Below are 13,682 nucleotides of genomic sequence, written 5' to 3' on the forward strand. Positions count from 1 at the left end.
AATTTTCCTGCTGGGAAGAATTGGGAATTTGTCTTTGATTATTATGATTATCTACAGACAGATTATGGATTGAGGGGGATTCTATATCCGAAGTTAAATGGACCGAAAATCTGTCTTCTGAGTGTGTTGGAGTTGTAGGACTACCCACCACTTCGTCCAAAATTTCAAAGAAAGTGGGTTGTTCATTATCACGATGCTGTTCTGGGAGAGGAACAGCATCTCTGCCACATTTATTCCGTTTCTTTTGGACTATTTCTAGTTCTTTTTGGTTGATTCTATTTTTTATACTATTTATGAGGCCAACAATCTCTGGGTGATCTTGGTGAGGTTTGATCTCATTGAATAATTTATTAATCTTACTTTTATTTTCCAAAAGTTGCCTCTTTCTCTTATCTATTATAAATTGGACAGCTGGTTTGGAAAATTCTTTAAACATTAAGTCCCATTCCTCTAGGGTGGCTGGGTCGCCAATATCTCCTGACAGGGATTTTGAGACTACTTAGCCAGAGGGAATAATATTGAAGGCCAAATAATGTTCAAGGGTGGCAACTTCCCATAAATCCCTCATTTCCTTCAGAAATAATTGTTCCAAAGTTCTAAGGGATTCTTTTGTGGATTTATTTTTTTCTGGATTCAGCTTGGAGGGTTTTTGATGGGTAATATTGAAAAAATGTTGGATATTCTCAATACGCTCCTTTCTATCATGCCAAAGATCTCCCATATTTTTAGACCAGTAGAACCAGCATGGCTACCACAGCATCTTGCAGCGGCATGCTATTCCATCCGGTTTGCGTTTAGTTGGACCATCATTTATTTTTCAATAGGACAATGACCCCAAACACACCTCCAGACTGTGTAAGGGCTATTTGACCAAGAATGAGAGTGATGGGGTGCTACGCCAGATGACCTGGCCTCCACAGTCACCAGACCTGAACCCAATCGAGATGGTTTGGGGTGAGCTGGACTGCAGAGTGAAGGCAAAAGGGCCAACAAGTGCTAAGCATCTCTGGGACACACTTTCTCATTTAAAGATTTTTCTGTATCTTCATGACTATGAAAATTGTACATTCACACTGAAGGCATCAAAACTAGTGATGAGCGAGTATATTCTGTTAACCCTTTCGGCGAGTATGCTAGGGCCGAGCACCGAGTATTTATAGCTGCTCGGTGATATGGTTGAATCACTCCCGTGTGCATGATTTACGACTGTTTGACAGCTTTATTACATGTGAGGAATGTCTATTTCTTACACATTCCTCACATGTAATAAAGCTGTCAAACAGTTGCAAATCATGCACACGGGAGCGATTCAAACATATCACCGAGCAGCTGTAACTACTCGGAGCTCAGCCCGAGCATACTCGGACAGAACATACTCGCTCAGCACTAATCAAAACTATGAATTAACACATGTGGAATTATATGCCTAACAAAAAAGTGTGAAACAACTGAAAATATGTCTTATATTCTAGGTTCTTCAAAGTAGCCACCTTTTGCTTTGATGACTGCTTTGCACACTCTTGGCATTCTCTTGATGAGCTTCAAGAGGTAGTCACCGGAAATGGTTTTCACTTCACAGGTGTGCCCTGTCAGGTTTAACAAGTGGGATTTCTTGCCTTACAAATGGGGTTGGGACCATCAGTTGTGATGTGCAGAAGTCAGGTGGATACACAGCTGATAGTCCTACTGAATAGATTGTGCAAGGGCTATTTGACCAAGAAGGAGAGTGATGGGGTGCTACGCCAGATGACCTGGCCTCTACAGTCACCAGACCTGAACCCAATCGAGATGGTTTGGGGTGAGCTGGAAAGCAGAGTGAAGGCAAAAGAGCCAACAAGTGCTAAGCATCTCTGGGAACTCCTTCAAGATTGTTGGAAGACCATTTCCGGTGACTACCTCTTGAAGCTCATCAAGAGAATGCTAAGAGTGGGCAAAGCAGTCATGAAAGCAAAAGGTGGCTACTTTGAAGAGCCTAGAATATAAGACATATTTTCAGTTGTTTCACACTTTTTTGTTAAGTATATAATTCCACATGTGTTAATTCATAGTTTTGATGCCTTCAGTGTGAATGTACAATTTTCAAAGTCATGAAAATATAGAAAAATCTTTAAATGAGAAGGTGTGTCCAAACTTTTGGTCTGTACTGTATATATTTCAAATTGTTCCTGCGCTGGAATAAGCATATAAAAGGTTTTTTCCCCTGGCAGTTCTCTCAAACCCCTATCATACTAATTTTGCATTTTAATTGTGTATTTTACTCACTTATAGCCCAATCTCCGCATAGAACCATCTAGGGGCGCTTTGTTCATTGTACCTGGTATCCTACTTGCCACTGAACCAGGTATAAGTATATTCATTATTGTAGTACCAGTACCTTCCAGCCGGGCCTAATAAATTGATTCTCCTGTTCCCCTACAGGTTCTTCATTCCAGAGCTCACTGTTTCACCTACTACCCACGTCAGTTACAAGTGACTAACTTATGTCATTTTATATCATTTTTATCAGTGTTAATATTATTATCTTTTAATGAAATATTTAATTAAATCAAATATTTTTAATCTACCGGGTTGAGTTCTTTTCACTATACTAGCGCAAATTAATTTATTTATTAATAAAATAAAGTGACCGACCTCCTTCAGGGATTAAACAAAACTGTTCACAATATATGTCTAAGGGCACAGTCAGACGGTTGTATAAATCGAAGCAAAGATTGGAACGCAGTGCACGGACCGGCTGGCGGCTCTCCTAACTCGAGCTTGATGACAGCATAGAAATACTCTCACGCTTGGGTCGGAGGAGCCGCTGCCCAGTCTGTGCACGGTGTTCCGATCTTGTTCTGAGTAATACAGCCACCTGACTGTGCCCTACTAGTGTATTACTGCCATCACTATGGGGATATACTTCAAGCATTCCAGTGATGACCGACTGCCAGAAAAACAAAGATTATGGTCTTAGGGGCATTTATTTTTTTACTGAAATGCATGCATATTTGTCTCTAAATAATTTATTTTTAACTGGATTTCATTTTCAAACATTGATTTCTGCAGCATGCATATTCGCCCCCCCTCAAAGATGTCCGTAGCCTTTCGGAGAGAAAACGTGAACTATCAAATTAAAAAAACAAAAACAGATTGCGTACCTGCATTTATAAAGGGGATTCCATCATACGGGACATACTGGGACTTCCACATTAGCCGAGTGGCCGGCTTGGCTGGGCTCGGTGATTGTCGGGTCCCCCACACACTCATCGTGTGCTGCTTGTGGAGACCTAAAATGTTCATCAGCTCGGCCTCACTCAGACAGTAACCGCGGTAAGAGTCTCCAATTTTCTAAAATATGGAAAGTCAAGAAATCTGACCAGTCACTGATATTATCAAACAGTTGTAGAGGTTTACAGAAGAAGCATTGGCAGTGTTACTCCATCTAAGAGAATTAGGCTGAGCTGCAATTCTAATTACAACCATAGACAAGAGTGGCGCTTCTTCTAGAAAGACCTCACAGGGGAAGATGGATCAAAACTGGTGAAGAGGAGGGTGCATGGCCGGAAGTCTAGGAAACCAGACGCGTCTGACTGAGCTCTGAGCCCCAGACACTCAATCTTAAATAATCCACACGAATTAGCAGCCATTCAGAGCCCTGTCTCAAGCCCCAAGCCTCCATTAAAAATCCCCTGTGCAGCAATAATAGAGGGTCCCCTAGCCTCTTGACCCCTCCTGCTATAACAAGCCAAGATGCCCCCTAACATTCTCAGAGTTCTAAAGGCTTTGGTTATATCTCCTTTTTCAAGTTTCATCATCAGAGACATCAGTATTCCACTGACATCTAGTGGCTACCTTATAGAAATGGAAACTAACACAAGACTAATTATATTTATTATTATAGCGCCATTTATTCCATGGCACTTTACATGTGAAAAAGGGGTATACATACATGAACTATTACAAAGATCTTTAACAAAACGTGATGACTGGTACAAGAGGAGCGAGGACCCTGCCCACGAGTGCTCACAATCTACGAGGGATGGGTGAGGATACAGTAGGTGAGGGTAGAGCTGGTTGTGTAGCGGTATGGTGGAGCAATGGTTACTGCAGGTTGTAGGCTTGTCGGAAGAGGTGAGTCTTCAGGTTCCTTTTGAAGGTTTCCATGGTAGGCGAGAGTCTGATATGTTGGCGTAGAGAGTTCCAGAGTAGGGGCGATGCACGGGAGAAATCTTGTATGCGATTGTGGGAACAGGAAATAAGAGGGGAGTAGAGAAGGAGATCTTGTGAGGATCGGAGGTTGCGTGCAGGTATGTACCGGGAGACTAGGTCACAGATGCATGGAGGAGACAGGTTGTGGATGGCTTTGTATGTCATGGTTAGGGATTTGAACTGGATTCTCTGGGCAATGGGTAGCCAGTGAAGAGATTGACAGAGAGGAGAGGCCGGGGAATAGCATGGGGACAGGTGGATTAGTCAGGCAGCAGAGTTTAGGATAGATTGGAGGGGTGCGAGAGTGTTGGAGGGGAGGCCACAGAGCAGGAGGTTGCAATAGTTGAGGCGAGAGATGATGAGGGCATGCACTATTGTTTTTGCAGATTCGTGGTTGAGGAATGTGCGGATCCGGGAGATATTTTTGAGTTGGAGTCGGCAGGAAGTAGAAAGGGCTTGGATATGTGGTTTGAAGGAGAGATCAGAGTCCAGGGTTACCCCAAGGCAGCAAGCTTGAGGGACTGGGGAGAGTAGACAGCCATTGACAGGTCAGGTGGGGGGGGTGAATGAGATGGTGAAAAGACAATGAATTCTGTTTAGAAATCTGTCAGAGAAGAAGGATGAGATAGCAGACAGACATTGTGGGATTCTGGTTAGTAAGGAGGAGATATCGGGTCCAGAGAGGTAGAGCTGTGTGTCATCAGCATAGAGGTGATAATGAAAGCCATGGGACTCTATGAGCTGTCCCAGGCCAAAGGTGTAGATGGAAAAGAGCAGGGGTCCTAGGACTGAACCTTGGGGGACACCGACAGATAGGGGGTGAGATGAGGAGATGATGTGTGAGTGGGAGACACTGAATGTCTGTCAGTTAGGTATGAGGAGATCCAAGATACGGCCAAGTCTTTGAAGCCAAGAGATGAGAGAATCTGTAGTAAGAGGGAATGGTCCACTGTGTCGAAGGCAGATGACAGGTCTAGGAGGAGGACATAGTAGTGTTGCTTGGATTTGGGGGTTAGTAGGTTGTTGGTGACTTTAGTCAGGGCAGTCTCAGTAGAATGGTGTGGTCGGAAGCCAGATTGGAGGCGGTTAAAGAGAGAGCAGGAGGAGAGGTGAGAAGACAGTTCAGAATGCATGTGTTATTCCAGTAGTTTTGAGGCGTAAGGGAGAAGTGATATGGGGCGATATCTAGTCAGAGAGTATGGGTCAAGGGAGGGATTTTTGAGGATGGGTGTGATCGAGGCATGTTTGAAGCATGAGGGGAAGATACCAGCTGTTAGTGACAGGTGGAAAAAGTGGGTAAGGGTTGGGATGAAGACTGTGGTAAGGTTGGGGATGAGATGGGACGGGATTGGGTCAAGTTCACAGGTGGTGAGGTGTGATTTGGAAAGTAAAGAGGAAACTTGATCTTCTGTAATGGTGGAGAAGCTGGTTTTGGAGGAGAAAGATTGAGTAGGTGTAAGGAGGGTCTGGGGGGACTTTAGGCAAAAGCTTTGTCTGATGGTGTCAATCTTCTGCTTGAAGAATAAGGCAAAGTCTTCTGGTGAGATGAGAGGAGAAGGGGGAGGCCCTGGGAGACGTAGGAGAGAATTGAAGGAGTTGAATAATTGTTTAAGGTTGTGAGACAAGGAGGATATGAGAGATGAGAAGTATGTTTGTTTTGCAGCAGTGAGTGTGGATTTGAAGGTAATGAGTGACTGTTTGAATGCGATGAAGTGCTCATTAGAGTGGGACCTTTTCCATCTACGCTCAGCAACCCTGGAGGCGCGTCGCAGCTCTTTGGTTAGGCTGGTATGCCAGGGTTGCCTATTGATTGTGAAAGCTTTGGTATGTGTGAGGGGGATGACTGAATTGAGAGCTGCAGCTGTTGTGGCGTTATAGAGAGCGGCAGCAACATCCGCGTCATGTAAGCAACGGACGTCTGCAAGAGGGAGGAGGCATTCAGAGAGTGAGTGTAGGTCAAGATATTTAAGATTTCTGCAAGGGTATGCGAGTTTTTGGAGTGGGGATTGTTGCCCTGGAGAGGAGAGGGTAGAAAATGTAAGTAGGTTAGGGACAGATTGTGGGAGAGGTGAATTAGAGAGGTTAGATAGGGAACAGAGGCGGGTGAAGATGAGGTCCAGTGTGTGGCCATCTTTGTGAGTGGGAGCAGAAGATCATTGAGCAAGGCCGAAGGAGGAAATGAAAGATATAAGCTTAGAGGCAGCCGAGAGAGAAATGTCAATGGGGATGTTGAAGTCACCCATGATGATGGTGGGGATGTCAGCGGAAAGGAAGTGAAGTAGCCAGGTGGTGAAATGGTCTAAGAAGCTGGTGGCAGGTTCAGGAGAACGGTAGATGACGGCCAGTTGGAGGTTGGGGGGGGGTGGGGGGGGGAGTAGATGAGCACACAGTGCACCTCAAAAGAGGAGAGAGTAACGGAGGGTGGCAGTAGGATTTGGGTGAAGGAGCAGTTGTCTGACAGGAGAAAGCCTACTCCTCCGCCATGCTTGCCATTGGGGCGGGGGGTGTGGGAAAGGTGGAATCCACCGTATGAAAGTGCAGCTGTAGAGACTGTGTCAGAGGGGGTGAGCCAGGTTTCAGTGATGCCGATGAAGGAAAGTTTGTTATTGGTGAAAAGATAATGGATGTAGGAAAGTTTGTTACAAAGGGAGCGAGCATTCCATAGAGCTCCTGTTAGTGGGGCTGGGTGGATGTGTATGAGGTTAGAAGGGTTGTGAGAGTTTGTGATGAATCGTGGATAGGAGGTGGAAGTGACTGTGGGGATGTGGTGAGGAGGGCCAGGATTAGGGGAGATGTCACCAGCAGTGGGAGGAGAAGAGAAAGTGTTAGTAGGTGGATCACGTACCAAGTGTATATAGAAGTAGAGGAAGGGAGAGGTCAGCATGGGAAAGCTGGATCATGTACCAAGTGTATATAGATGCAGAGGAAGGGAGAGGTCAGCATGGGAAAGCTGGAACACATACCAAGAAAATATATAGAAGCAGAGGAAGGGAGAGGTCAGCATGGGAAAGCTGGATCACGTACCAAGTGTATATACAGTGGTGGCCAAAAGTATTGGCACCCCTGCAATTCTGTCAGATAATACTCAGTTTCTTCCTGAAAATGATTACAATCACAAATTCTTTGGTATTATTATCTTCATTTAATTTGTCTTCAATGAAAAAACACAAAGAATTGTCCTAAAGCCAAATTGGATACAATTCCACACCAAACCTAAAAAAGGGAGTGGACAAAAGTATTGGCACTGTATGAAAAATCATGTGATGCTTCTCTAATTCGTGTAATTAACAGCACCTGTAACTTACCTGTGGCACCTAACAGGTGTTGGCAATAACTAAATCACACTTGCAGCCAGTTAACATGGATTAAAGTTTACTCAACCTCTGTCCTGTGTCCTTGTGTGTACCACATTGAGCATGGAGAAAAGAAAGAAGACCAAAGAACTGTCTGAGGACTTGAGAAACCAAATTGTGAGGAAGCATGAGCAATCTCAAGGCTACAAGTCCATCTCCAAAGACCTGAATGTTCCTGTGTCTTCCGTGCGCAGTGTCATCAAGAAGTTTAAAGCCCATGGCACAGTGGCTAACCTCCCTAGATGTGGACGGAAAAGAAAAATTGACCAGAGATTTCAACGCAAGATTGTGCGGATGGTGGATAAAGAACCTTGACTAACATCCAAACAAGTTCAAGCTGCCCTGCAGTCCGAGGGTACAACAGTGTCAACCCGTACTATCCGTCGGCGTCTGAATGAAAAGGGACTGTATGGTAGGATACCCAGGAAGACCCCACTTCTTACCCCGAGACATAAAAAGCCAGGCTGGAGTTTGCCAAAACTTACCTGAGAAAGCCTAAAACATTTTGGAAGAATGTTCTCTGGTCAGATGAGACAAAAGTAGAGCTTTTTGGCAAAAAGCATCAACATAGAGTGTACAGGAAAAAAAAAGAGGCATTCAAAGAAAAGAACACGGTCCCTACAGTCAAACATGGTGGAGGTTCCCTGATGTTTTGGAGTTGCTTTGCTGCCTCTGGCACTGGACTGCTTGACAGTGTGCATGGCATTATGAAGTCTGAAGACTACCAACAAATTTTGCAGCATAATGTAGGGCCCAGTGTGAGAAAACTGGGTCTCCCTCAGAGGTCATGGGTTTTCCAGCAGGACAATGACCCAAAACACACTTCCAAAAGCACTATAAAATGGTTTGAGAGAAAGCACTGGAGACTTCTAAGGTGGCCAGCAATGAGTCCAGACCTGAATCCCATAGAACACCTGTGGAGAGATCTCAAAATGGCAGTTTGGAGAAGGCACCCTTCAAATATCAGGGACCTGGAGCAGTTTGCCAAAGAAGAATGGTCTACAATTCCAGCAGAGCATTGTAAGAAACTCATTGATGGTTACCGGAAGCGGTTGTTCGCAGTTATTTTGGCTAAAGGTGGTGCAACCAAGTATTAGGCTGAGGTTGCCAATACTTTTGTCTGGCCCATTTTTGGAGTTTTGTGTGAAATGATCAATGATTTGATTTTTGCTTCATTCTCTTTTGTGTTTTTTCCTTGCAAGCAAATTAAATGAAGATAATAATACCAAAGAATTTGTGATTGCAATCATTTTCAGGAAGAAATTGAGTATTATCTGACAGAATTGCAGGGGTGCCAATACTTTTGGCCACCATTGTAGAAGCAGAGACAATTTGTTATTATTAATACTGCTTTGTGTCTGTATAAACCAACCTGCTATTCTGACCTGAAGCTATGTCTGCCTAACCACGCAAATTCTGGCAGGTTACAACTTAGGACTTCCGTGATGACTTAACCTCCGCCTTTTCATACCCTGCAGTGTTCAATGAGTAATATGCCTCCCCCCGATTCCATGGTCCTTGAGCTGGTTACTCTATATATCTCAGATGTCCTTATGCCGAGACCATGCAGAACTACCTCAGCGCACACCAACCATAAGACCCCATCGTCAACTGACCTAGGCAACAATATGTCCTCCGCTCCACACTCTCCCGCTGAATCACTCTGCTCCTCTTTACCGAACAGTGCTGACCCAGAATTAGTCCCAGCATCCACAACCAGAGCTATGTGCACCACTACCCCAGATCAAACAGCACTTCTCTCGCAGTTCCAATTAATCCTTCACTCAGAACTATCTAAAATGTCTCAAAAATTGACAAAGGAACTTTTTAAGGAAATCAGAGAGCGGGGTTCTAGAACTTCCAACCTAGGGGATTGAATGGATTCCAATTCTGCAGGCCTCGCTGCTCATGAGAAAGAGCTGAAAATACTTCATGAAGAAATTCATTCTCTAAATAACAGGTTGGAAGATTTCGAAAACCGCACCCGCAGGGGCAATATTCGTATTAGAGGTTTGCACGAGACGATTACAGATCTTCAATCCACAACTACAGACCTTTTTTAAAAACTTCTGCCAGGAATCTCTATAGAACCTCTGGAGATGGATTGCATCCACAGAGCCCTGACTAAGAGCAGACCTAATGGGCCATCACGGGATATTGTTCTCAAAATGCACTTCTACAAAACGAAGGAGCAAATTCTACAAGCGGTAAGAACTCCTCACCCTTGAGATTTCAGGGCAATTCCTACGAACTTTTCCCAGATCTGGCCCCCTCTACAATTGCTAAAAGAAGGCAATGAAGACATATTTGGAAGCTCTGCGTGCTAAAAATATTAAGTATTGTTGGGGGTTTCCCTTCAAGCTGTCTTTTACCCACCTCGACATGGTACTCACGATCCTCTCTCCTGAGGGGGCAAAAGGCTGCCTCGCTAAATTATGGCTTGTGGATCAGGAGCTTTCACCTCCAACCTGTACTCCTTCACAGCAAGCTAAAAACGCCACTCCAGGCCATCGGATCCACCTACTCCTCCGTGAACTGAAGACTATAATTCTGGACCTTACTTATACTTAAGATGCTCTTTGAGTTTGTTCAATAGCTATTTTGGTTACTTATTTTAGCAATCACTAGCCTGTTAGTATAATCCGTTAAAATCTGTTGACTAATTCAATAGTCTTCATACCTCTGTGATGCTTAAGCTGATTTATTTGATTAGGTGTCTGTACACCGTTATACAGTTTTTCTCATTCCAGATACTTTCCAAGTGTATTGGTCGGGATACTATACACTCAAGACTGCAAGGCTATTCCAACTTTACCTTACAACCACGGTTACTATCCACATCCCAGTAGTACGTCCAAGAAGGATAAGTGACTTTTAATGGTTGTATTGCTGAACAAGGACTTTGCAGCTTTATACCAGTGATTTTGTTTAGAATTTTAATATTTTTCTAGCCTGATAATTGATAAGTTACGACAAAATCCCTGGTTAATGTTTACCTATTTAACGACTGTTGGTCCTCAATCCTGTTATTTGTTTCTCATGGTTTTGCTTTTAACTTACCCTGGCTATTCCCCCTTTTCCTCCTTAGCCAGACCTAACGTTTGACCACCTCTATTTCAATGCCTTATCTACTTGTTGGTCCCCTAATCTAAGAGACCTCCAACATTAAATAGGCTAACCTGGTATATCGAATTTAAATTATTAGGCTCTCTGCCTGCTAAATATCCCCAGCTCACCCTGATTCCCACTTTCCTAAATACAATAATTATCAGTAATGTCCCCAAACGCGTTGCTCCCTGCATTCCTTTATGTCCCTCCAGTGTTACTACACACTGCTGGTCTGCACAATGTGCGCAGCCAATTTCAACACTTGCCACGTCGTTCCCCCCCTTTCCTCTCAGTTTCCCACACCTCGCCCAAGATGTGTTAGTTTCTTTACCCATTTCAACCCCTACATCCTTTGTCGGCCCAAGTGCAATCGTAATATTCTACGATTCTCAGCATGATGCCCTCATCACCATTTTAAGGTCAAATGTGGAGTTTTTATATGCGTTGCTAATACCCCTAATATTATGCTATTAACGGTTTTCTCTCACAATTTGCTCAGTCTTAATTCCCCGCACAAGCGTACCAAAGCCTTCCATTATTACAGATGCCAGCAAGCAGACATGATCAGCCTTTAAGAGACACGTTTCTCCACTACATCAAACCCGTTCTTATTTCCTTCATTGTAAGAAGGGGACAAGTATTTGATCCCTTGCTGTTTTTGTAAGTTTGCCCAGTGACAAAGACATAAACAGTCTATAGTTTTAAGGGTAGGTTAATTTTAACATTGAGAGATAGAATATCCAAAAAAATATACGTATACTATATACACTTGGTACGTGATCTAGCTTTCCCATGCTGACCTCTCCCTTGCTCTGTTTCTATATACGCTTGGTACGTGTTCCAACTTTCCCATGCTGACCTCTCCCTTCCTCTGCTTCTATATACACTTGGTACGTTCTTCAACTAACAACTGCCCCCCACTTTTTTATGACCTTGTTTACTTGGCCCTTGAATATCCAGCATCTGGCTTAGCCTTAATCAGCTGATCAAGTTGACCACAGACCACTCCCCTCTGGTTCACACCTGAATGCATTCTGTAGCCCATATACTGTGAGCAAGGAGTCTGCTATAGACGTGTCTGCAGTGCATTGCCTTAAGTGTGAGATCTGAATTATCCCTGAATTGAACCTGAAGGGAACTGAAGGTAACTGGATACTTGGACACTGTAAAACAATGTTTGTCTTTGTTTTCACTATCTCTTCTATAATCCTTCACTTTTTACAACCACCCGTAATCCCTACACCCAGCAACAAACTCTTCATATCTCTCTCCATCCTCCCCATTCATCTCACCTCCTCCTCTGAACTATTCCTCAACATTCAATCCTCTGTCTCTAAGCACAGACAGCCACCTCATGCTCTCTCCTGCTCCCACCTACTAACACTTTCTCTTCTCCTCCTCACTGCTGGTGACATCACCCCTAATCCTGGCCCTCCTCACCACATCCCCAGTCACTTCCACCTCCTATCCACGATTCATCACAAACTCTCACAATCTCACCTCGTGGGGTATCCTTGATCATGAGAAAGGTGAGAGATCAGCCTAAAACTACACGGGGGGAACTTGTTAATGATCTCCAGGCAGCTGGGTTCACAGTCACAAAGAAAACCATTCGTAACACATTACGCCTTAAAGGTTTAAAATCCTGCAGTGCCCGCAAGGTCCCTCTGCTCAAGAAGGCACATGTGCAGGCCCGTCTGAAGTTTGCCAATGAACACCTGGATGACCCAAAACATACAGCCAAGGCAACAAAGGAGTGGCTCAAAAAGAAGCACATTAAGGTCATTGAGTGGCCTAGCCAGTTTCCAGACCTTAATCCCATAGAAAACTTATGGAGGGAGTTGAAGCTCCGAGTTGCCAAGCGACAGCCTCAAAATCTGAATGATTTAGAGATGATCTGCAAAGAGTAGTGGACCAAAATTCCTCCTGATTTGTGCGCAAACCTCATCATCAACTACAAAAAACGCCTGACTGCTGAGCTTACCAACAAGAGTTTTACCACCAAGTATTAAGTGCAAAATGCAAATAAATGTATCTCATTTATACAATGTGATTTTCTTGATTTTTTTTGGATATTCTATCTCTCAATGTTAAAATGAACCTACCCTTAAAATTATAGATTGTTCATGTCTTTGTCAGTAGGCAAAACTTACAAAAACAGCAAGGTATCAAATAATTATTTCTTTCACTGTATCCACTTTTCTATACAGTTAATGCCCCAAACAAAACCAAAGGGGTTGCCATTTGCTTTAAGATGTCTGTCCCTTTCACTTTCAAATCTTTAGTTGCAGATAGGGAAGGTCGTTACTTACTGGTGACAGGTTCATTTTCTGATGAGATGATTACAATAGTTTCTTATTATGCTCCCAAAAATCATCAATCTGCCTTTTTTCCCCCCAATCTATTTGGCGAGCACACTACTCTATGGAGACTCCAACTGTATATTAAACGTTACCCTTGACAAACCTACAGACCCTCAACTCCCAGCTCCCTCGTCTTCCTCTCTCTCTACAGATTCTACTGCTCTCAACAAACTCTTTTCACAGAACAATTGGGTGGACCTATGGAGAGAAACGATACCCCTCAGTTAAAGATTTTACATACTTCTCCCCACGTCGCCAGGTTTATACTGGAATAGATCACATATCTGTCCACCCAACGTTCATACCTAATATCACAAATGTCTCTATCCTATCCACTCCCTGATCGGATCACTCCCCAGTCACCCTCTCCTGTTCTACTCCATATCCACGTCCCCGCTCATTCAACTGGACTCTAAATGACTCCTTACTCTCCTACCCTGAGATTGCTCAGAGACTGAAGAGTCATCTGGACGATTATTTCTCTATAAATACCCAGACAGCCTCTTAACCAATTTCCCTTTGGGAGGCTCACAAGTTAGTACTGAGGGGATTCTGTATTGAAGAAGCCTTTCGTAAAAAAAAAGATAGATAGAAGTGCTAAAATAGCTGCTCTTGAGAGTGGGGTGTCAGTTTTGGAGTCCCAGATGAAGAGCTTACCCTCCCCTTC

At 43.8% G+C, this 13,682-nt stretch overlaps 1 protein-coding gene across 1 annotated transcript in view; it reads right to left on the reverse strand.

The window, feature by feature from the left end:
- CARF (calcium responsive transcription factor) overlaps positions 1 to 13,682 on the reverse strand; it is a 63,233-nt gene that overhangs the window by 25,041 nt on the left and 24,510 nt on the right. Inside the window, exon 7 of the mRNA XM_073646444.1 lies at positions 3,141 to 3,330. Coding sequence (XP_073502545.1) covers positions 3,141 to 3,330 — 190 coding nt within the window. The remainder of the gene's footprint in view (positions 1 to 3,140; positions 3,331 to 13,682) is intronic.

This window comes from Phyllobates terribilis, unplaced genomic scaffold (genome assembly GCF_046119375.1).
Source record: "Phyllobates terribilis strain yellow unplaced genomic scaffold, ASM4611937v1 Scaffold_9__5_contigs__length_417890890, whole genome shotgun sequence".
Classification (NCBI taxonomy): domain Eukaryota; kingdom Metazoa; phylum Chordata; class Amphibia; order Anura; family Dendrobatidae; genus Phyllobates; species Phyllobates terribilis.